Source organism: Pongo pygmaeus, chromosome X (assembly GCF_028885625.2).
Source record: "Pongo pygmaeus isolate AG05252 chromosome X, NHGRI_mPonPyg2-v2.0_pri, whole genome shotgun sequence".
NCBI classification, from domain to species: Eukaryota; Metazoa; Chordata; class Mammalia; order Primates; family Hominidae; genus Pongo; species Pongo pygmaeus.
The window spans coordinates 112,818,571-112,843,465 of NC_072396.2; the positions used below are offsets into that span (position 1 = coordinate 112,818,571).

The 24,895-nt window shown below is 34.8% G+C and overlaps 1 protein-coding gene across 2 annotated transcripts in view; it reads left to right on the forward strand.

The window, feature by feature from the left end:
* COL4A5 (collagen type IV alpha 5 chain) overlaps positions 1 to 24,895 on the forward strand; it is a 261,882-nt gene that overhangs the window by 211,373 nt on the left and 25,614 nt on the right. For both annotated transcript variants that reach the window (XR_008497119.2, XM_054471834.2), the window contains exons 37-41: positions 8,377 to 8,503; positions 18,532 to 18,612; positions 19,523 to 19,621; positions 20,160 to 20,210; positions 21,331 to 21,516. Coding sequence is in view for 1 of the 2 variants with exons in the window: in XM_054471834.2 (XP_054327809.1) it covers positions 8,377 to 8,503; positions 18,532 to 18,612; positions 19,523 to 19,621; positions 20,160 to 20,210; positions 21,331 to 21,516 (544 nt within the window). In the remaining variant the exon portion in view is untranslated. The remainder of the gene's footprint in view (positions 1 to 8,376; positions 8,504 to 18,531; positions 18,613 to 19,522; positions 19,622 to 20,159; positions 20,211 to 21,330; positions 21,517 to 24,895) is intronic.

Here is a 24,895-nt window from a genome sequence, read left to right on the forward strand (position 1 = left end):
GTTACATATGTATACATGTGCCATGTTGGTGTGCTGCACCCACTAACTCATCATTTAGCATTAGGTATATCCCCTAATGCTATCCCTCCCCCCTTCTCCTACCCCACGACACGCCCCAGTGTATGATGTTGCCCACCCTGTGTCCAAGTGTTCTCATTGTTCAATTCCCACCTATGAGTGAGAGCATGTGGTGTTTGGTTTTTTGTCCTTGCGATAGTTTGCTGAGAATGATGGTTTCCAGCTTCATCCATGTCCCTACAAAGGACATGAACTCATCATTTTTTATGACTGCATAGTATTCCATGGTGTATATGTGCCACATTTTCTTAATCCAGTCTGTCATTGTTGGACATTTGAGTTGGTTCCAAGCCTTTGCTATTGTGAATAGTGCCGCAATAAACACACGTGTGCATGTGTCTTTATAGCAGCATGATTTATAATCCTTTGGGTATATACCCAGTAATGGGATGGCTGGGTCAAATGGTATTTGTAGTTCTAGATCCCTGAGGAATCGCCACACTGACTTCCACAATGGTTGAACTAGTTTACAGTCCCACCTACAGTGTAAAAGTGTTCCTATTTCTCCACATCCTCTCCAGCACCTGTTGTTTCCTGACTTTTTAATGATCGCCATTCTAAATGGTGTGAGTTGGTATCTCATTGTGGTTTTGATTTGCATTTGTCTAATGGCCAGTGATGATAAGCATTTTTTCATGTGTTTTTTGGCTGCATAAATGTCTTCTTTTGAGAAGTGTCTGTTCATATCCTTTGCCCACTTTTTGATGGGGTTGTTTGTTTTTTTCTTGTAAATTTGTTTGAGTTCATTGTAGATTCTGGATATTAGCCCTTTGTCAGAATGAGTAGATTGCAAAAATTTTCTCCTATTCTGTAGGTTGCCTGTTCACTCTGATGGTAGTTTCTTTTGCTGTGCAGAAGCTCTTTAGTTTAATTAGATCCCATTTGTCAATTTTGGCTTTTGTTGCCATTGCTTTTGGTGTTTTAGACATGAAGTCCTTGCCCATGCCTATGTCCTGAATGGTATTGCCTAGGTTTTCGTCTAGGGTTTTTATGGTTTTAGGTCTAACATTTAAGTCTTTAATCCATCTTGAATTGATTTTTGTATAAGGTGTAAGGAAGGGATCCAGTTTCAGCTTTCTACATATGGCTAGCCAGTTTTCCCAGCACCATTTGTTAAATAGGGAATCCTTTCCCCATCGCTTGTTTTTGTCAGGTTTGTCAAAGATCAGATAGTTGTAGATATGTGGCATTATTTCTGAGGGCTCTGTTCTGTTCCATTGGTCTATATCTCTGTTTTGGTACCAGTACCATGCTGTTTTTGTTACTGTGGCCTTGTAGTATAGATTGAAGTCAGGTAGCATGATGCCTCCAGCTTTGTTCTTTTGGCTTAGGATTGACTTGGCAATGCAGGCTCTTTTTTGGTTCCATATGAACTTTAAAGCAGTTTTTTCCAGTTCTGTGAAGAAAGTCATTGGTAGCTTTATGGGGATGGCATTTAATCTATAAATTACCTTGGGCAGTATGGCCATTTTCACGATATTGATTCTTCCTACCCATGAGCATGGAATGTTCTTCCATTTGTTTGTATCCTCTTTTATTTCATTGAGCAGTGGTTTGTAGTTCTCCTTGAAGAGGTCCTTCACATCCCTTGTAAGTTGGAATCCTAGGTGTTTTATTCTCTTTGAAGCAATTGTGAATGGGAGTTCACTCATGATTTGACTCTCTGTTTGTCTGTTATTGGTGTATAAGAATGCTTGTGATTTTTGCACATTGATTTTGTATCCTGAGACTTTGCTGAAGTTGCTTATCAGCTTAAGGAGATTTTGGGCTGAGGCGATGGGGTTTTCTAGATATACAATCATGTCATCTGCAAACAGGGACAATTTGACTTCCTCTTTTCCTAAGTGAATGCCCTTTATTTCCTTCTCCTGCCTGATTGCCCTGGCCAGAACTTACAACACTATGTTGAATAGGAGTGGTGAGAGAGGGCATCCCTGTCTTGTGCCAGTTTTCACAGGGAATGCTTCCAGTTTTTGCCCATTCAGTTTGATATTGGCTGTGAGTTTGTCATAGATAGCTCTTATTATTTTGAGATACGTCCCATCAATACCTAATTTATTGAGAGTTTTTAGCATGAAGGGTTGTTGAATTTTGTCAAAATTTCTGCATCTATTGAGATAATCATGTGGTTTTCGTCTTTGGTTCTGTTTATATGCTGGATTACGTTTTTTGATTTGCGAATGTTGAACCAGCCTTGCATCCCAGGGATGAAGCCAACTTGATCATGGTGGATAAGCTTTTTGATGTGCTGCTGGATTCGGTTTACCAGTATTTTATTGAGGATTTTTACATCAATGTTCATCAGGGATATTTGTCTAAAATTCTCTTTTTTATTGTGTCTCTGCCAGGCTTTGGTATCAGGATGATGCTGGCCTCATAAAATGAGTTAGGGAGGCTTCCCTCTTTTTCTATTGATTGGAATAATTTCAGAAGGAATGGTGCCAGCTCCTCCTTGTACCTCTGAAAACCCTCACATCTTAAATCAGGAAGAATTAGATACCCTGAACAGACCAACAAGAAGAAGCAAGATTGAAATGGTAATTAAAAAATTACCAACCAAAAAAAGTCTAGGACCAGATGAATTCACAACAGAATTCTACCAGACATTCAAACAAGAATTGGTACCAGTACTTTTGACACAATTCCACAAGACAGAGAAAGAAGGAACCCTCCCTAATTCATTTTAGGAGGCCAGCATCAGCCTAATACCGAAACCAAAAAAGAAAACTGCAGACTGATATCCTTGATTAACATCGATGCTAAAATCCTTGACAAAATACCAGTTAACTGAATCCAACAACATATCAAAAAGATAATCCACCATGATCAGGTGGGTTTCATACCAAGGATGCAGTGATGGTTTAGCATAGGTAAGTCAACAAATGTGATTCACCACATAAACAGAATTAAAAACAAAAGTCACACGATCATTTCTATAGATGCAGAAAAAACATTCAACAAAATCCAGCATCACTTTACAATTAAAACTCTCAGCAAAGTCAGCATACAAGGGACATACCTCAATGTAGTAAAAGCTATCTATGACAAACCCACAGTCAACATAATACTGAATGGGGAAAAGTTGAAAGCTTTCCCTCTGAGAACTGGAACAAGACAAGGATGCCCACTCTCACCACTCCTCTTCAACATAGTACTGGAAGTCCTAGCCAGAACAATCAGACAAGAGAAAGAAAGAAAGAACATCCAAATCGGTAAAGAGGAAGTCAAACTGTCACTGTTTGCTGAGAATATGATCGTTTACCTCAAAAACCCTAAATATTCCTCCAGAAAGCTGCTGGAACTGATAAAAGAATTCAACAAAGTTTCCGAATACAAGATTAATGTATACAAATCAGCAGCTCTTCTTTACACCAACAGTGACCAAGCAGAGAATCAAATCAAGAACTCAACCCCTTTTACAATAGCTAAGATACTTGCACACGCATGTTTATAGCAACACAATTTGCAATTGCAAAATCATGGAACCAACCCAAATGCCCATCAATCAAAGAACTAATAAACTGTGGTATATATATATATATACAATGGAATACTACTCAGCCATTAAAAATGGCATTTGCAGCGACCCGGATGACATTGGAGACTATTATTCTAAATGAAGTAACTCAGGAATGGAAAACCAAACATTGTATGCTCTCCCTGATATGTGGGAGCTAAGCTATGAAGACGCAAAGGCATGAGAATGATACAACGGACTTTGCGGACTTGTAGGGAAGGGTGGGAGTGGGGCAAGGGATAAAAGACTACAAATACGGCACAGTGTATACTGCTCGGGTGATGGGTGCACCAAAATCTCACACATCACCACTAAAGAACTTACTCATGTAACCAAATACCACCTGTACCCCAATAACTTATGGAAAAATAAAAAAAAAACAAGCAAACAAAAACCAAAGCGTGCTATCCCATACACTGGAATATCATTTGACAATTTTAAAAAATGATGTACTGATACATGGTGTAAAATGGATGAACCTTGAAAACATTATGCTAAGTGAAATAAGCAAGGCACAAAATAGCCACATATCATATGATTTCATTTATATGAAATGTCCAGAATAGGCAAATCTGTACAAAGAGAAGGCAGATTAGGTTTTGCTAGGGCTTGGAAGGAGTGAGAATGAGAAATGACTGCTAATGTGTACAGTTTATTTTAGGGGGAAATGGAAAATTTTCTAAAATTAGATTGTGATGATGGTTGTACAATCCTATGAAGATACTGAAAACATTGAATTGTACACTTTAAGTGGATGAATTGTATGGTATATAAATTATATCTCAATAAAGTTATTTTAAAACAATGCACATTATAGAAAATCTACAAAGTTTCTACTAATAACATGTAGTGTTTTTAGTTGTCTTTAAATTACTATATTTTAGGATGTTTTTAGTTCTAGAATCCTGAGATTTGATGAACAAATGGGTGTTATTTTCCTCATAATTAACTTTGGACACACATTTTAAGTAATTGTATGTGCTGTGATTACTAGAACTACACATGCTGTGCTAGTATGGAATAGCATGATTTAGGAATCATATTTTTTCTTTAATATTTCTTTAGTATTTTGAGCCACTTGTGGGCTCATTGAGCTGATGTTTGGAGCAATTTGCTGTTATGCCTATCTTGAGTGGTAAAGGGTAGTATAGAGCTCATTATCTTTTAAGTTTAGTTCATATTCTTTTTCTCTAGGTTCATCATTACCTTAGACATACTACTATTGAATTTCATGTGGCGGCTTTGGCCTGCTCAGGCAGCCTTGAGCCATTATTTATCAGTTTGTTACTGTTAGCTTAACATTTCACTACTGGGAAGAGCTAAATAACATGCATATTTGAAGGTCTTATTGTATAATTCCTTTTCTAGATAATTAAAATGTTAATGGTTGCTCAATGGATATAAAGCTTCAGTTATGCAAGATGAGTAAGTTTTACAGATCTGTTATACAATATGGTGCCTACAGTTAACAGTACAGTATTGTTCACCTTAAAATATGTTAAGAGGATAGATTTCATGTTAAGTGCTCTTACCACAACCCCCCGACATAAGAACATGAAGAAATTTTTGGAGATGATGGATATGTGTAGTACTTTGATTGTGCTTATGGTATCATGGGTATATGCACGTATCCAAACTCATAAGTATGTATGCATTATGTGCAGTTTTATATATAAATTAATAAAGCTTTAAAAAAAGTATCTCTGCATGCACTTTTAAATTTCCCTCTGTTAATATTCTGGGTCTAAAATAGAACCTATTTATGGTTTTGTTCATGGTCTTTAATGTCCAAATACAGTTAAGGTTGTAAAAACATAAACAATTATGTGGGAACCATAACTTCCAACTGATGGACTACTCTTGTAATATTCTTCTTGCGTAAAGCAAGATATGATGTTTACTCTTTCTCCTCAAATATTTTCCTTTTGTTGTCTTTTTTTCCCCCAGTGGCAATGCTTCTTTAGTTTTACAATGGAATGCAAGAACAAAAGTGATTAGCTTTTTTACTAATAGATGTCTTCTGTTCTGTAAAGTGGGGCAAGCCTGTAAGTTTATTCTGAATTTTAGGTTATAGTATGGAATGGAGGAGAAGATGCTATTACTAAGACATAGTAGAGATTGACTATGATCCAAATACCATTAAATTACAATTTGAATCTTAACAACAAAGAAGATATCAAATTGACTCCTTTTTCTACGTGATACAACACAGTGATCTTGAAAGCAGTTCTAATTTCAGGCTTGTCTTTCAGTGTTACTATAGTCATTAGATAGTTTCACAATGGTAAATGTGACTTATTAGGTATGAGATATTTCATTTTCAGAATTATATCAAAGCTTGATATTAGAACAGATGTAGATATTTGCAGCTGTGTGTCCAAGTCATTCAAATTGCTTCTACCTAGAAGTGCAAATAGATTTGAATTTTCCTTTCTCAGAGTGATTTGTAAGATTTGTGTCCAGTTTGTAGATTTTCTGAGCACTGTCTTCTTTATCTCTTCTTGCTTTCCTTTTTTGAAACTCATTGCTTTCAATGAGTTTGTGTGTGAATAATAAAAGGCTAGATAAAGCTTAAGCTAGCAAATTTCAGTGTTTTTTTCAGAAGCCCTAATAAAATATTTACTTTATTTTTAAAAGGTACTTGGTTTGAAGGAGTAGGGCCATAAGAGTGATTACAGAAACGGTATTGAGGGCAAGTTCTGGCTGAACTTAGAGACTGGGCTTACAGTAGTCCCCCCTTACCAAAGGGGATACATTCCAAGACCCCCCATTGGATGCCTGAACCTGTGGATAATACCTAACCTTTTATATACCGTGTGGTTTTTTTTTCCATCTGGTAACAGAGACAGCTACTAAGTCACTCATAGACAGGTAGTGTTTATAGTGTGGATATGCTGGGGAAAGGAGTAGTTCAGGTTTTGAGAGGGATGGAATGGGACAACATGAGATTTTATCATGCTACTCAAAATGGTGTGCAATTAAAAACTTATAAATTATTTATTTCTGGAATTTTCAATATTTTCAGAACACAGGTGACTGAAACCATGGATAGCAAAACCATGGATAAGGAAGAATTTCTGTACTTTTAGAATTTAATGTACTTTAGTATCATAAATAATCCAGAGTTTGCCTTCTGCCTTTCAGATTTACCACTAGCAGAATATTGGAATTTTTTTCTTGTTTTTTATTTTGGTATATACACTTAATTTTTTCATGAATAACAAAAAGAATCATGATAGTTTATTCAAAGGTTTCCCATGTAAACACCTAAGATGGGACCAATTCAATCCAAAATTTAATTGTATACCTATTATGTGCCTCAAAATGAACTAGATATTTGATTTACAAGGTTCAGAAAAATATATATATATTCCCAGCCCAAGATTCTTAATTTTTTAAAATAATAGGATGTAAGGAAAAAAGACTTTAGTTTAAAGAGCTATTACCATAATGCAGAAACATGAGTCAGAAATAGATCTTACTCACCTGCAAGTGTATGTACTAAGTGAGGAAGGAAGCATTCAGTAGGTGATGTTGAACACTAGCACCTTATTGTAAAGGTCCTGATCTTCATGAGCAGAGCAGTAAGCCCTGCAGTAGAGATTTAGTGTTAAGGTATATGTTGCCATTGTTATTGGGAAAAACTTGTTTTAATTGTGAAAGTGGGTATGAATTTTCTAAGGCTCTATTGGAAAAAAACTTAATGCAAATATTCATTGAGCAAAAACGGTTATACATATGTGAATTATCTCTTACCCAAAATAAACTTTCAATGTAATTAAGGAGTTAAGACTTGCATATATGAAGCCATTGTAGACATGACAGAGTAAGAACCTACCCTAACTTCTTGGGGTAAACTCTTTTTGTCCAGGAATGCTTCATGGAAGAAGTAGGATTTTTCTTTTCTTGTTAAGAGGCAGGGCTCATTCTGTCATCCAGGCTGGCCTGTAGTGGCATGATCACGGCTCAATGTAGCCTTGACCTCCTAGGCTGAAGCCATCCTCCCGCCTCAGCCTCCTGAGTAGCTGGGACTACAGGCATGCACCACTACGCCCAGCTGATCTTTTTTATTTTTTGTAGAGACAGAGTCTCCCTTTGTTGCCCAGGCTGGTCTTAAACTCCTGGGCTCAAGCAATCCTCCAGCCTTGGCTTTCCAAAGTGCTAGAGCCACAACACTCAGCCAGAAGTGGGATTTTAGATGCCCACTGAAGAACTGATAGACTTCCTTATGTTACAGTGAAAATCACCTTTTTCAGTAGAACGTACTATAGCTTTTGGTTGACATGTGTACTGGAAGCAATGAATTGCATTATGGCACAGTAGGAATGATAAACACAGGTTCTGAAGTCAGACTGTTTGAATCCAAATTCGGATTTCATCACTTACTAGCTCCATCCAACATGGGGATAATAACAGTATCTTTCTAATAGGGTTGTTAAGGATTAATGAGAATTAATGAGAATAATACATCTACATACTGTGAGAATAGTATGAGCTATGTAGTCTGATTGACTACATAGCTGATTGTAGTCTGGTTCAAATCCCAGTTCTGCCACTTACAAAAACCTTAGGCACTTGGCTTCTCAAGATTCAGTTTTCTCATTTATAAATGGAGATAATGAAGCCTAACTCACAGCACTGTTGTGATGAGTAAATGAAGCAATTTACATCAAGTACTTACTGGAGTGCCTGACATATAATAAAAGCTCTATAATGTTATGTTCTTATACAATCTAAGTCATGTAGAGACTTCAGTATTATCTTTTTATTCGTGTTTTCAGGGTGAGCCTGGTCTGCCTGGATACCCAGGGAACCCTGGTATCAAAGGTTCTGTGGGAGATCCTGGTTTGCCCGGATTACCAGGAACCCCTGGAGCAAAAGGACAACCAGGCCTTCCTGGATTCCCAGGTAAAATTTCTTCTCTTAAGTGCTTCCTTCTTTCCTTCCTTATCTACTCCAACCAGTATCACAGAGCAGCTTCTTATTTGGCAGACTTATATTTTATTTCCCAATCAGATACTGACTAGCAACATAATCTCAAACTATCTCTTTACCTTTTCCTTGCCCAAATTTATTTCTGTATAAAATGAGAATGAATATTACTGACTCAGCAGGACAATATCCTGTGGACAGAGAGACTGTTTGGTGGAGCATTTTTCAATCTTTGACTGCTAGCCACAAATCACTTAAGAAGCCTTGCTATTTTTGTAGGTGATAATATACACTTCCAAGCCTCCGCCTGCAGCTGATTATCTTAGAAAGGTATGCCCAGGCACACAGCTGGTAGCGGTTGGTAGAACAATCATACAGTTCCTTCAAATGGCAAGGATTGAGTCATTCAAGTAAGAGATTAGCACTATAGTCAATTATGTAGCCTGAACTAGATTATTATAGTACCTATTTGTTTAGGGTTGAATTTATTTTTTGTTTGTTTTTTGAATTACACAGTGGCATGGATGAATGAACCTTTCCTTTTTATTGAAGTGAAGCATACATGTAGTAAAGTACACTTAAAACTATAGATGAGTTTTTACCTAAGTACATATATATCTTTGAATTGACCATATGTATCAAGATATAAAATAGTTTCTTCATCCCATGAAGTTTACCCATGCCCCTACGCCCCCCAACCCCGAGGTAACCACTACTATGACTTCCATTACCATCAGTTAATTTTGCATGTTATTGAAATTCATATAAATGAAATCATACAGTGATCCTTTTATCTGGCTTTTTTCAGTCATCGTTATGTGTAAAAGATTCATTTATTTTGTTACATGTGTCAGTAGTTTGTTCTTTATCATTGCTATGCAATATTACATTGAAAAATGTACCACAGTCAATTACACATTCTCCTGTTGATGGACTTTTGGGTTGTTTCCAGTTTGGGACTATTATTTTTAAAAATGCTATTAACATTCTTTTACATATCTTTTGGTAAACATATACATTGATTTCTCTTAGACAAAAACTTAGTAGTAGAAATACTAAATCACAGGGTAGGTGTACATTGAACTTTAGTAGATGCTGCCAGTTTTCCAACGTGGTTTGTAAATTAATTTCAACAGCAATGTGTGAAATGTCCAGTTCTCCAATTGCCCATGTCCTCACCATCACTGGGTAGTGTCGGTCTTAATTTTATCTGTTTTGATGAGTATGTAGAAGCATCTAATTGAGGTTTGAATTTACATATTCCTGATGAATAATAGTATTAATCATCTTTTTATTATACTATTGGCCATTTGGATAGCATCTTTTTGAAGTTTCTTCTTAAGTACTTTTGTTCATTTTTTATTGAATTGTCTGTTCTTTTTCAAATAGATTCAGAGTAGTTCTTTATATACGCAAGATATGAATCCTTTGTCAGATACATATATTGCAAATCTGTTCTCTATGCCTTTCCTAATGCTGTTGTGTAATGAACAAAAGTTGTTAATTTTAATAAAATCCAGTGTATCAATCTTTCCTTTCATGAATAGTGATTTTTTTATCCAATTCAATAAATATTTGTCTATTTGAGGTTATGGAAATAATCTTCTAATTTTTATAACATGTTTCATGTTTAGACTTTCATGTTTGGCTTATGATCTGTCTCAAATAAAAATATTTTTACAGTGTGAGGTAGGGGTCAAGGTTCATTTTTTTTCCAGCACAGTTATCCAATTGCTCCCTACACTATTTTTTTTTTTTAAAGAACCTAAATGCACCCAATAAATTACAGTCACGCCTTTGTAAGAAAGCCAAATGACTGTATATGTGGTGGGCTATTTCCAGACTCTGTGTACTGTTCCAATGGTTTATTTTCTATTGCTGCTTTAACACAACACTGAATTACTATAAATTTATATTAAGCCTTGAAAAATGGTGGGTAAGTACTAGAACTTTGTTTCACTTTTTAAAGCTTGTCTTGGCTATTCTAATTTTTTTGCAGGGGAAATCAGTTTATCAATTTCCATTTAAAGTATCTGTAGGGATTTTTAAGTTTGCAATAACTCTCTAGGTGAGGTAGAGGAGAATTGATATTTTGACAGTATTCAACCTTCCAATAAAATCAACATGTTAGCTCTCCGTTTATGTAGGTATTGAGTTTAATTTAACAATATGCTGCACTTTTTGTTTTGTAAATCTTGAACATATTTTATTAAATTTATGTCTGGAAATTTGATGCTTTCTGGTGACATTTAAATCATATTGCTTTTCTGAGTTCATCTTCCAGTTGTTTCTTGGAAGTATATGGAAATAATTGACTTAGGAATATTGAAATAATATATGAGAAAATTGCCAATTTCACTTTTTAAAATTCTGAGTTTGTATAATTTTTTGTTTTATAAAATATCACCTCAGATATTTTTATTTCTTCTTTTTCATTTCTTTATACCTTTTATTTCTTTTTCATGCTTAATTGCACCAGTTAGGACCTGTAGTGCAGTGTTTAATAGAAGTGGTTATAGTCAACATCATTATCTTTTTTCTAAACTCAGAGGGAGAATGATTGCTGTTTTTCCATTAAATGTAATGCTAGTGCCAGGGTTTTGGTACATATATTTTACTAAATTAAGGAAATCCCTTTCTATTCATACTATAATGGGAATTTTTATAAAGAATGGATGTGAGTTTTATCAAATTCTTTTTCTGAATCTACAGAGATGATAATTGTTTTTTCTCCTTTACTCTTGATATAGTGAATTACACTGATTGATATTTTATGTAAAAATAACCCTGTATTCTTGGGATAAACTCCAAGATGGTCATACTGCACACATTATCTTTAAGTATTGTTGGACTGGATTTGCTATTTTTTAAAAAATTATATATGGCCATGAGAGAGATTGGCCTATGATTTTCTTTTCTCATAGTGTCCTTGTCAATGTTTTAGTATAGGGATTTTCTGACCTCATGAGCTGGGAAGTATTCCCTCTTTCTCTATTTTTTCTTTAAATGTTTCATAGAATTCACCAGTTAAGGAATCTGGATCTGTAGTTTTCTTTGTAGAAACCTTTTTAAATTACAGATTAAAAGTTTTTAACAGTTATATTACTATTCAGATGATTTATTTTTATGTCAGTTTAAATACATTGTGTTTTTCAAGGAAATTTACCATCTCATCTAAATTGTCAAATTCATTGGCAGAAAGTTGTTGATAATATCCTTGTTTTGTCCCTTTAATTTCTGCAGAATGTGTACTGAAGTCTGCATTTTAACAATGTTTTGATATAAGTAATTTTATTTCTTTATTTTGATCAAGCCTCCTAGGCATTCATTAAGCTTTATTAATTGTTAAAAATTAACTTTCGTAAGTGATTTTCTCTACCGTTTGTTTTCTATTCCATTGATTTCTGCTTATATCTGTATTATTTCCTACCTTCTACCTTCTATGGATTTAATCTTGCTGTTCTTTTTCTAGCTTTTTACCTGGAAGCTTAAATCATAGATTTTTCAGCTTTGTCTTTTCTAAGATGTATTTAAAAACTTAAATTTCCATCTAAGGAGTGCTCAAACCATATCCCACAAATTTTGTTCTTTTGCGTTTCTCCTTTAATCATACAGTTTAAGGTATTTTCTAATTTTCCTGTTGATTTCTGTTTTTCTCCATAGATTATTTAGAATTGTATTGCTCAACTTAAAAATATTTGGGGGCTTCCCAGATATCTTTCTGTTATTGATTTTTAATTTGATTCTATTGTGGCCAGAATACATATTTTGTATGATTTAACTATTAATACTTATTGAGACTTATCATATGGCCAAATTTAGGGTTTATCTGGGTGAATTTTCCTTTTACCCTTGAAAATAATTTGTATTCTGCAATTGGTGTATTGCATTATAAATGTCCATTAGGTCAGGTTTGTTGGTAGGGTTGTTAAAATCTTGTATATTCTTACCAACTTCTTGCCTAATTGTTTTATCAATTACTGAGAGGTAGGTGTTAAAATTTCCAATATGATTGTAGAGTTTTCTATTTCTCCTTTTCTGTCGATTTTTTGCTGTATGTCTTTTGAGATATTTTTATTAGGTATATATAAATTCAGGAAACGTATGTCTTCTTGAATAGTTGACCTTTTTATCATTATGTAAAGACCCTCTTTATTTTCATAATACTCTTTTCTTTGGATTTTTCTTTGTCTGATATCAGTATAGATACATCAGATTCTTTATACTTAGTACAGTATAACTTTTTCTATATAATTTTTATTTTTACCTGTCTGTACATTTAAAATATGTTTTTTAGGAATAAAATGCATTCATATCTTGCTTCTTTTCCAGTCCAACAATCTTTCCCATCTGTTTGGAGTGTTTAGTCGATTTATATTTAATGTATATTGTTACGTTTGGATTGTAGTCTGCCACATTGCTATTTGTTTTATGCTCCTCCTTTGTCCCTGGTTTCCTGTTCTGTTTGGGTTCATCAGATATGCTATGGTATTCCATTCTATCTCCTCTATTGGCTTTTAAGCTCTCCCTCTTTCTACTATTTTTAAATGATTGCTCCAAAGATTTCAGTGTGCACTCGTAATTTACCACATTCTGCATTAAATTAATATTATGTGACTTCACATATAATGTAAGATTCTTAAAACAGTGTAATTTTATTTACATATAATGTTCTTTTGTGTGATTGTGTTTATATGTTTCAGATGATTATTATATAGGTAATAAATTTTATAATTAAATGCTATTACTATTGCTTTAAACAGCCTCTTCTAAAGAATTTAGCATGAGAAACAAAACCAATTTTCATATTTACCAACATATTTACATTTCTACTGTTCTACCCTCCTGTGCAGCAGACTTCTATTTGGTATCATTCCCTAAAGCCTGACGTTCTTCCACCGTCATTTATTGTAAAATGATTTTGCTGGTGACAAATTCTCTCACCGTTAATTTATCTGCAAATGTCTTTGTTTTAGTTTCATTTTAAATAAATTTTTCACTGGATATAGAAATCCCTTTTTGATATTTGTTGCTTTCAGCACTTTAAATATTTCTTCCACTGTCTTTTGGTCTCCATTTTTCCTGATAATAACACATCAATTATTTTTCATATTTTGCTCCTTCATATTATGTCTGGGTTTTCTCTGGATGTATTTGAGATTTTCTCTCTGTAATTGGTTTTCAATAGTTTCTTTTTGTTGTGGTTAGTTATGGTTGTATTTATTTGCCCTCTATTCATTGATATTCCTGGATCTGTAGGGTTGTTATTTTTTAATAACTTTGGAAAATCTCAGCTATCTTTTCCTCATATATAGTCATGTGTCACATAATGACATTTTGGTCAACAACAAACCATGTATATGGTGGTGGTCTCATATGATTATCATGGAACTGAAAATTTCCTATCACCAAGTGATGTTATAGCCATAGTAATATTGAATCACATTTATAATGTATTTTTACTGTACCTTTTCTAGGTTTAGTTATACAAATACTTACCACTGTGCTATAATTGCCTACAGGATGCGGTACAGTTACATGCTATATAGGTTTGTAGCCTGGGAGCAATAGGCTCTACTATATGGCCTAGATGTATAGTAGGCCGTACCATCTAAGTTTGTGTAAATACACTTTATATGTTCACACGATGACAAAATCGCCCAACTCGTTTCTTAAAACATACCCAGTTGTTAAGTGACACATAACTGTATTTCTTCTGTTGTATTTTCTCCTCTTCTTTTGGAGTGCATATTAGATCACTTGATACTGTATCACAGGTCACTGAGGGTCTAGGTATGTTTTCCATTTTTATTCTCTCTGAGTTTAATTTGGATGGTTTTTATTCACTGCCTTCAAATTTACTGATTTTTTGATGTGTTCAATATTCTGTTAATCGCCACAAAAATTTTAATTTCCATTTGGTTCTTTTAAGAGTTATCATATTTTTCCAGAAATTCCCTATTTTTTACTCATTATATACATTTTTGCCTATAGATTCTTTAACATATTTATTATAGCTATTTTAAAGATCTTTTCAGCTTATTCCAAATTTTCAGATATCCATGCGTCTATTTCTATTGGTAGTTTTGTTTTTCTTGAATAAGCACCACATATTCAAGTTTCTTCCAATCTGCTAATTTTTATTGTATACTGAATGATATGGATGGTATGGTATAAAGATTCTGGATTCTATTAAATTTCTTGAAGAATACTGAATATTGTTCTACCTGGCAGTTCAATTCCTGGTATCAACTTGATCCTGTAGTGATGGAGTTTTAGATTTTGTTATAGCAGGGCAATTTTCAATGCCCTTTGTCTTACGTGTATCCCTTGGACTTGGCATACGGGCTTTATTGTTAATGTGTGGCTTTTCTGGGGTAATTTTATTTAAAAAATTTCATTTAGTATTCCTTTTTTAATTTTATTATTATTATACTTTAAGTTTTAGGGTACATGTGCACAACGTGCAGGTTTGTTACATATGTATACATGTACCATGTTGGTGTGCTGCACCCATTAACTCGTCATTTAGCATTAGGTATATCTCCTAATGCTATCCCTCCCCCCTCCCCCCACCCCACAACAGTCCCCGGTGTGTGATGTTCCCCTTCATGTGTCCATGTGTTCTCATTGTTCAATTCCCACCAATAGACTGGATTAAGAAATGTGGCACATATACACCATGGAATACTATGCAGCCATAAAAAATGATGAGTTCATGTCCTTTGTAGGGACATGGATGAAACTGGAAACCATCATTCTCAGCAAACTATCGCAAGGATAAAAAACCAACACCACATGTTCTCATTTAGTATTTCTTATAGTGAAGTCTGTTGGCAACAAATTGTCTTAGCTGTCATTCATTAGAAAACATTTCCATTGTGCTTTCATTTGTTATTGAGTTACATAGTAGACAGAATTCTACGATCTCCACCCCAAGGTTTCTGATCCCTGGTTATTTAGTCAAAAACCAATCTCCTTAAAGCTGATAAGCAACTTCAGCAAAGTCTCAGGATACAAAATCAATGTGCAAAAATCACTGGCATTCCTATACACCAATAATAGACAAACAGAGAGCCAAATTATGAGTGAACTCCCATTCACAATTGCTACAAAGAGAATAAAATACCCAGGAATACAACTTACAAGGGATGTCAAGGACCCCTTCAAAGGAAACTACAAACCATTCCTCAAGGAAATAAGAGAGGACACAAACAAATGGAAAACATTCCATGCTCATGGATAGAAAGAATCAATATCATGAAAATGGCCATACTGCCCAAAGTAATTTATAGATTCAATGGTATTCCCATCAAGCTACCACCGACTTTCTTCACAGAATTAGAAAAAACTGCTTTAAATTTCATATGGAACCAATAAAGAGCCCGCATTGCCAAGACAATCCTAAGCAAAAAGAACAAAGCTGGTTGCATCACGCTACCTGACTTCAAACTATACTACAAGGCTTTTATCACCTAGTGATGTCATAGCCATAGTAACATTGCTAAGGAGAGAATCCAGCTCAGGTGTGCCCAGAATATTACCTACAGAAATGGTGAGATAAAAAATGGGTATTGTTTTAAATCATTAACTTTGTGGTAATTTGTTACATAGCAAGAGAAAACTAATGCACTATCCTTTTGGTCATTATATAAGTTTTTACTTCCCTCCTAAGTATGCTTGTTAGTATTTATTTTAGGGTCTTTGAATAGTTGCTTTTTGTGTTCTGTCAAGTTTTTAATTATAATCAGTGAGAAAAAAAGGCTGTAGTGGGCTTATTCTATCTTGGCTTGCCTCAGAAGTGTTTAGGGGTAAATTTAAGAAAATATTTGCATGGTATATTCACTGAAAACTATAAAACCTGCTATGATAAACTTTTAAATACCAAAATAAATGAAGAGATAGATCATACTTATGGAATGGAAGATCAAAATTGTTAGGAAGCCATTATCCTTAGTAAACTAATTCAGAAACAGAAAACCGAACACTGCATGTTCTCACTGACATGTGGGAGCTGAACAATGAGAATACATGGACACAGGAAGGGGAACAACACACACTGTGGCCTGTGGAGCAGGGTGTGTGGGTCAGGGGGATGGAGAGCATCAGGAAAAATAGCTAAGGCATGCTGGGCTTAATTCTTAGGTAATGGTTTGATAGGTACAGCAAACCACCATGACACACGTTTACCTGTGTAACAAACCTGCACATCCTGCACATGTACCCCAGAACTTAAAATAAAAAAAAAAAAGATGCCAGTTGCCTCTAAAGTCATTCATAGATTCAAAGTGATTCCAGTTTAACCCAACAACCTTTATTTGGTAACAATTGACAAATGGATTCTAAAACGTGTATGGTAATGAAAGGGACATAGAATATCCAAAACAATATTGAAAACGAGGCCAGGCGCAGTGGCTCACGCCTGTAATCCCAGCACTTTGTGAGGCTGAGGCGGGCAGATCACGAGGTCAGGAGTTCGAGACTGGCCTGGCCAATATGGTGAAACCCTGTCTCTACTAAAATTACAGAAATTAGCTGGGCATGGTGGCGTGCACCTGTAGTCCTAGCTACTCAGGAGGCTGAGGCAAGAGAATCGCTTGAACCCGGGAGGCGGAGGTTGCAGTGAGCCGAGATCACGCCACCACAATCCAGCCTGGGCAACAGAGTGAGACTCCATTACAAAAAGAGAAAAAAAATGTGTGGTATTTGATAAGGATTGAGAAATAGATCAATGAAACAGAATATGGAGGATAAAAAAGACTAATATACAATAAATTGACTTTTGATAAAGGTATCAAATAAATTTTTTAGAGAAAGCAAATTCTTTTTAACAAATGGCCCTGAAACATCTAGATATTCATATGGGGTAAAAAGGAAACTTAATTCATACATTACATCATACAGAAAAATAAATGTTTTTAATTAGATCTTAGTCTGAACATAAAAGCTAAAACCATAATGCTTTTAGAGGAAAACATAGATAGATATTTCCATGACTTGGCATAGGCAGATTCTCTTAGGATACGAAAAGCGGTAACTGTAAAAGAAAAAAATTGATAGATTAGATTTAAATTTTTAAACTCTTTTTATCAGAAAACACCACTAGGAAAATGAATAGGAAAGCCACAGACAAGGAGAAAATATTTGCAAAACATACCTGACAAATTACTTATATCTAGGATATGTAAAAAACTTCAATAACTCAATAATAACAAGATGTATTATCCAATTTTGAAAAATGGAGAAAACTTTGAACAGACACTTCACGAAAGAAGATATACAAGTGGCCAATAATCACATGAAAAGGTGATCGATGTCATTAGCCATCAGAGAAATGCAAATTAAAACCACAATGAGGTAGCTCCACATACCTACCAGAATGTCTGTTATTACAGCAACTGATATCATCACAAAGGTTGTGCAAGGATCTGGAACAACTGGAATTTCCACACATTGTTCTGAGTGTGAAATGGTTTGGCAGTTTTTAAATAAAACGCAACATATACCTACTTTTTGACCCAGCAATTCCACTTCTTGTTATATACCTAAGATAAATTAAGGCAGTGGTCTACAAAAAGACCTGTGCAGAAATACTCATAGCAGCTTTATTTATAATAGATAAAAGCTGGAAATAAAACAGGTTTTTATAAATAGGAAAGTGGATATTTGTAATAACTAAAACCTGTCAATAAACCAAAAGTCCAGCAAGAGGAATGGATTTTTTAAATTATGGTATATTCATATAATGGAGTTCTACAAATCCTACCAGTATAATATGGTGGTAGTTATTTTTATGTTTATGAATATATAATAATGCCAACTTCAGGATAAATGATTAAAAACATAAAATTATTATTAAAAATAGCCAACAAACGCCAGCATCTTTTGGATTTCTTTTTGTTCTTCACTGTTTCTATGCTATCATTATAAATTGTAAGTTTGAATTGTTGCTCTTAAAGCAATGCAGTTTTTCTTTCATTTTTAAATTGAGCTCTTTACTCTAGGAACCCCAGGCCCTCCTGGACCAAAAGGTATTAGTGGCCCTCCTGGGAACCCTGGCCTTCCAGGAGAACCTGGTCCTGTAGGTAAGCATGAAAAATAAGAGTTTGCTGTTTTATAAAACTAATGTTTATCATATTAAGTTTGGGAAAGTCAAATCATGTTCAGCTGTGAACATTTTCAACACAAGAAAATATAGTGTTCATTCACTTAACACTGCATGTGAGGTACAGAATGAATAACTTTTAATAAAAAGTACTTAAAATTGGCTGGACACAGTGGCTCACGCCTGTAATCCCAACATTTTGGGAGGCCGAGGTGGGGGGATCACTTGGGGTCAGGAGCTCGAGACTAGCTTGGTCAACATGGTGATACGCCATTTCTATTAAAAATACAAAATATTAGCCGGGCATGGGGGTGGGCTCCTGTAATCCCAGCTACTTGGGAGGTTGAGGCACGAGAAGTGCTTGAACCCAAGGGGTGGAGATTGCAGTGAGCCGAGATCGCACCACTGCACTCCAGCCTGGATAACAAAGCAAGACCCTCGGAAAAAAAAAAAAAGGACTTAAAATTATCATATGTGACCTTATTTTCTAGGCCCACTTTTTCCAGGGAGAGTTAATTCAAGTGTCCTAGAATAGAAACTTTGATTTTTTTAGAATGGCAGGCTGTAGTAAGTAAGTTTGTTTATTGATTTCTAAAGTAAATAACTTCTCTTGGCCCCATATGAGGCCTATAATTCTCCCCATCACCCTTTGCACCTTACTCTGTTAGATATTCTGAAACTATATTAAAATGAAGAACTGAAAGGTTTTAGATGCTGAATGACTATTCCTTATTTTCATTATCCTCCTTCATATTTTTATAACATTTTGTGATCCAAAGGAGTGTCTCAAAAGCACCTTGTTTCTTTTGGATAAAGAAGGGAGCATATGGAAGTAAAAGGGAGTTGGAAATTGGAAAACTGGGTGTAACCTGCTGTACTAAATTTTTTAGGTGGTGGGGGTCGTCCTGGGCAACCAGGGCCTCCAGGCGAAAAAGGCAAACCTGGTCAAGATGGTATTCCTGGACCAGCTGGACAGAAGGGTGAACCAGGTGCTGTATTTTTTCATTTTTCCTATTTTTCTAATTTTCTCCTTGTTGAATTTAACTGGCCTTTTTATTACCCACAGTGAAATTGTATCTTCTTTCTTACTAAGCTACCACACACTTTCCCCTTTTCCTAGTTACCGTCTTCCTCTTCATCCTGAGAATATTAGCTCATGTATCTTGATCAAGTTGCCTCTTACAAAAAACCCCATATCTTTTCTTGTCTAATTTTTCATATCAAAAAGAAGTTACCTAGCTTTTGCAAATTTCTCTGTGGTTTACTATGCAATCTATATTTCATTTATATATTTTTTCTTATAAGCATATAGATATATTTAACATTCATCACAAATAGAATATATGTTTAGATCATTTTCTCATGTTAGAATTGTAGTTCTATGTTGGAAATAAATCTTCTGCATGTTTCATATAATATACATTGCTGCACCTAATGAAAACCTCAATGATCTAAAAATAATTTGGCCTTGTTTCAGTTTGTATTATCCACTTGAGTTTTGTTTTGTTTTGTTTTGTACTCTGACAGGTCAACCAGGCTTTGGAAACCCAGGACCCCCTGGACTTCCAGGACTTTCTGGTAAACCTTAATAAAACATGCTAAATCAATCTATAATAAAATGAGATTATTTCCAAATACATCTATTCTTCCATCTCCACCTTTTACTATCATAAAATGCATGTAAGAACCCAGAAAACTCAAACCTAGTGTTAACATTAAAACATTTATTATTTAGCAACTTAGTTTAAGGAGTTGTGTTAAATAAAAATGTATCCTTAAGGAAATTTACATGTAGATATCTCTTCACTAAATTCATAAATAAGTGCTGAGGAAATAATAAAGAAAGAAGGCAAAATTGCAGGAAGATAAGAAAAGTCTGTAGGAATATATGCCAATAATAAAAATGTTTCTGGAAATTTCAGTCTTAATATATGTTTTGCATATTTGGGTAGATGTGTGTGTGCACACACACATCTACCCTCCCTCTTTTGTGCTTACTCTTACTGTAAGCACCAAATAGTAGAAGGACTGAATATACATACAGACATGTATGTTTATGTTCTGAAATGACGACTGGCCATTTTATGGAGACTTTTCTCAAACCATGCACATATCTCCTGAAAAGTCAGATAGATATCCTTCCCATGATACCAACATGGAAATTATTACTTTAATGTGTCACTGTTATACTGCTCTTAAAAGTGTCAGAGGTAGAGAAAAAATGTTGAGAACAATTTTGCTAGACGGTGATTATAAATATTGGGTAGAATGGTCTTCGGGGACACATAACAACCATTGAAGAGCCATATCTTTCATTAGTCTCAAAATTAGACTCAAAATATTTCTTTTAGAAATTTCCTCCAGCCATCTTGAAACTATTTTTGAAGATACTTTATACTTTTTTTCCTCACAGCTGTTGGTGATGTGTCATTGCTCTGTCTTAACACAAAGGATACCTTTTAGAATGAAAGCTATTATTATTTCTACATTTCTATATATACTCTAATAAATACTTCTACTAACAAATGCATATGTTTAATAGGAAGGATGGTTTTCTGGGTAGATTTGGGATTTGGTAGGAGATGGAAATGACTCTTGTGAATTCCATTAATTGCCCTAATGTGTGTGAATAGCTAACCTTATAGGCAAGCCTGTAACTCAGTATTATTTATCTTCTAATTATACTTTACTTTCATAGGCCAAAAGGGTGATGGAGGATTACCTGGGATTCCAGGAAATCCTGGCCTTCCAGGTCCAAAGGGCGAACCAGGCTTTCACGGTTTCCCTGGTGTGCAGGGTCCCCCGGGCCCTCCTGGTTCTCCGGGTCCAGCTCTGGAAGGACCTAAAGGCAACCCTGGGCCCCAAGGTCCTCCTGGGAGACCAGGTATGTCCGTGAGTGGTAGGAGAATGGTCTATTTATTAGTCCATGTATTTCATTTTGCTGGCTGGTTATTCAGTCTTTAAGACTTTAGAATTTTTCCGGTGCATTGTAGGATGTTAAAAAAAAGACTTTAAAATTTGTGATATAATAACTTCTTACAAGTAAATAGCTTGGTTCATAGCTAACTCTATCTATTTCCATGGTTCTAATAATTTGCTTTAGTAATGCATTTTATCATTTATATAGAAGAAGTAAAACAATTTGGAGGAATAAAGGAAATGGTAGTTTTATTAGTCTTGTTGCTAAAAGGTAAAACTATACTGTTAACCTGTCAGCAAAATGCCGTCTGCATTTTTAAATGTGAGCTTCTCAGCATGTCATCACAGAAATCATTCTAGTGATCACCCAATAGATGCTTGTGGTCCATACCAGAAGTATTGCTTTGGTTCTGTCATATGATCAGCAAATCTCACCAGGCACAATTGAAAAAATTATCTTCCATAGGAACTAGGCAATCAAATTTATCTTCAACATCACAGCATGATCAAATTGACTAGTGATCTCTTCATACCAACCTCATGTCTATACCTCATTTGTCTTGTGTTCACTGCTCTTGTAGTCTCAGTTTTGCATCCAGTGTTCACCTTTTCATTTTGTATCTGTGCTATGTCATTTCATTTTACTAATTTTGGAAATGCTTGTTTTCATCTTTGATTAATGTCGCTGAGCCTAGTCACTGGTGATAGGTTATGAACAGATTTTGAGACTTGATATTCAAATTTTATATTTCCGGTCACCGAAAACTTGGAAGTAAATGTCCTTTTATTCTTTGAAAGTCTCTGACATTATATAAGTGCATTTCAAAATGAAAAATGTTATTTATATTACAGTAAAATCTAAAGTGATTGGAATTCATTTTAATACGATGTTCTAAGCACATGAATTAAATGGGATCACATACTGTGTTCATAGGATCATTTTCAAAACCAAATTTTATCTGATCTGACATAATCTGATGGAAAGTATTGTTTAAGGTTTTATGTTTGTATACTACTGAAGAAAACCAGTGAAAATCTCCTCAGCCATGTTAACTCTCTTGCATGTAATGTAAAGAACTGAAGCAAGTATCTTGCTTGGTTTTGCATGCAGTAATTCAAATAAACCAAACTATTATCTTTTTTATATTTTAATCATCACTGTGGTTATTCATTCTTACTAGTAATGAATGAGTAGTGAGCTCACTGTTGAACGTTACTTTGAAATTTGTCGGTATGAAGCCATTAGTCACAAAGATGTCCTAAAAATTACATTTTTAAAATAATAACAGAAGTAGTTAGAAGAATGGACACCTGATGAGTGTTTGTGACTTCTCAATTTATTTCATAAACTATAAATTAAAACTGAGCTGTAAACCCCATTGCTCTTAGAATTGATTGTTCTTAGTCTGAGCTCATAGTAATGATTATGATAGCAATGACTTTTGGCCTTTAAAAATACGCCACAGTGTGCTGTTTTCATTTTAGTTTTGTCACTAAGTGGTGATAATTTGGTTTATATACAGATGCATGGATATGAACTTTCAGAGTATTCTTTTATTGAAATAAATTTTAACTTGAAAGTATTTAGTGTAATGCTTTTTAGTTTCTTGATATTTCTAACAGTTTTGATATTTTTCCTTTTTGTTAATGATGACATTGGGCCTTGGTGAACTTTGATCCCTATCCAGGTCCTACAGGTTAGCTCCTTAACTCCAAAGTAGTAACTGCATGAAGTTTGAAACTTATATACCTGTACCTAATGTTTTCAAGTGTTTGAATGTATTTTAAGAGCGTATGTGCCAATTCAATTCTTACATAGTGGCTTATCTCTTTAAGTTTTTAGGAACTTGTAGAACCCAGTGTTTCTGTCTATTGGAAAGACCCAAAATTACCTAACTAGGAAAACTAATTTAACATTTAAAAATTCATATATTTGTGTCATTATCAGTTGAAAATCTGTAGTACCGAAAACAGCCTTATATATTTTACCTTTCTTTGGAGTCTGTTTCTTATGTTTAATTTATATCTGTTAATGCAAACAAATTGAACTATCCTTCAAAAGGACATTCTTTTTTTAAACAATAATATGTATTATCAGATCCTGAAAATATGTAATTCTTAACTTGCCATATCTTTTGCAGGTTTTCAAACTATCCCACCTTCACATTTTGGGTTGTCACAAAGTTCTCAATTCTACTGCTGTTAAAAATGGACTAATAGGGCCGAGCACCATGGCTCGTGCCTGTAATCCCAGCACTTTGGGAGGCCAAGGCGGGTGGATCACCTGAGATCAGGAGTTCAAGACTCACCTGACCAATATAGTGAAACCCCATCTCTACTAAAAATATAAAAATTATCCAGGCGTGTTGGTGTGCTCCTGTAGTTCCAGCTACTAGGGAGGCTGAGAAAGGAGAACTGCTTGAACCTGGGAGGTGGAGGTTGCAGTGAGCTGATATCGCACCACTGCACTCCAGCCTGGGCGAGACTAATAGGCACAGAGAAAAAAAAATCAATGCAACCAGCACAGATTACAAGGTTCTTAATCTTATTTTCATTATACATATGTAAACAGTACACACCAAAGAAAATTAGCAAGAGCTACCCAATGGAAAATTGCTGATTCTTAGTGAAAGATGTTTGTTTACCTAATTAGCAGTAAAAAGAGCCACAAATATTTGAATGTATTTATTGTTATTCAAAATAAATAGTCCTTTTCAAATTTTTAAGAAAGAATTAAAAGAGATAATAGTATACCCCATGATATCTGGCTGTTGAGAATGGCAGGACATTTTTTCGTCTTAGAAAATTAAAAAAACATAATTTTTCAAGATTGTTTTTAGGAAGCCATTTGTTTCTACCTGAATTGATTCTCTAGTTTCTTACTCCACTGCAAACTCATTATTTCATAGAACCATAGAATGTCAGATCTAGAAGGGACCTAAGTTTTACCTATGTCGAGGAGAAATTATCCACAAGACAGATTTTATTCAGGACGATTGCAGTAGAGTAGAAATTATTGCAGTAGGAGAGAGACTGAGCTCAACTTCAAATACAACAAAGAAAAGTGATTATTTATAGCCAAGGAGCAGAGTGAGAGGGCCAGTAATGGAAAATTACTAAGAGGAGACATCAAGGGTAAAGAGGGGTGGGTTCCTGTTAAACTGGCCCAACAGGATTTTTGCTAGAAACAGGCCAAGGATTTAGACATCAAAGGCGGGAGCTGAGGAACTTGATCAGATATCAGGGGTGAAGGGACTCTCTCTAAACTGACTTAGCAGGATTATTGATGTAAATGGATTTAGAAGGCCAAAAAGTAGGCCCAAGGATGAGGCCTAATTGAGAGG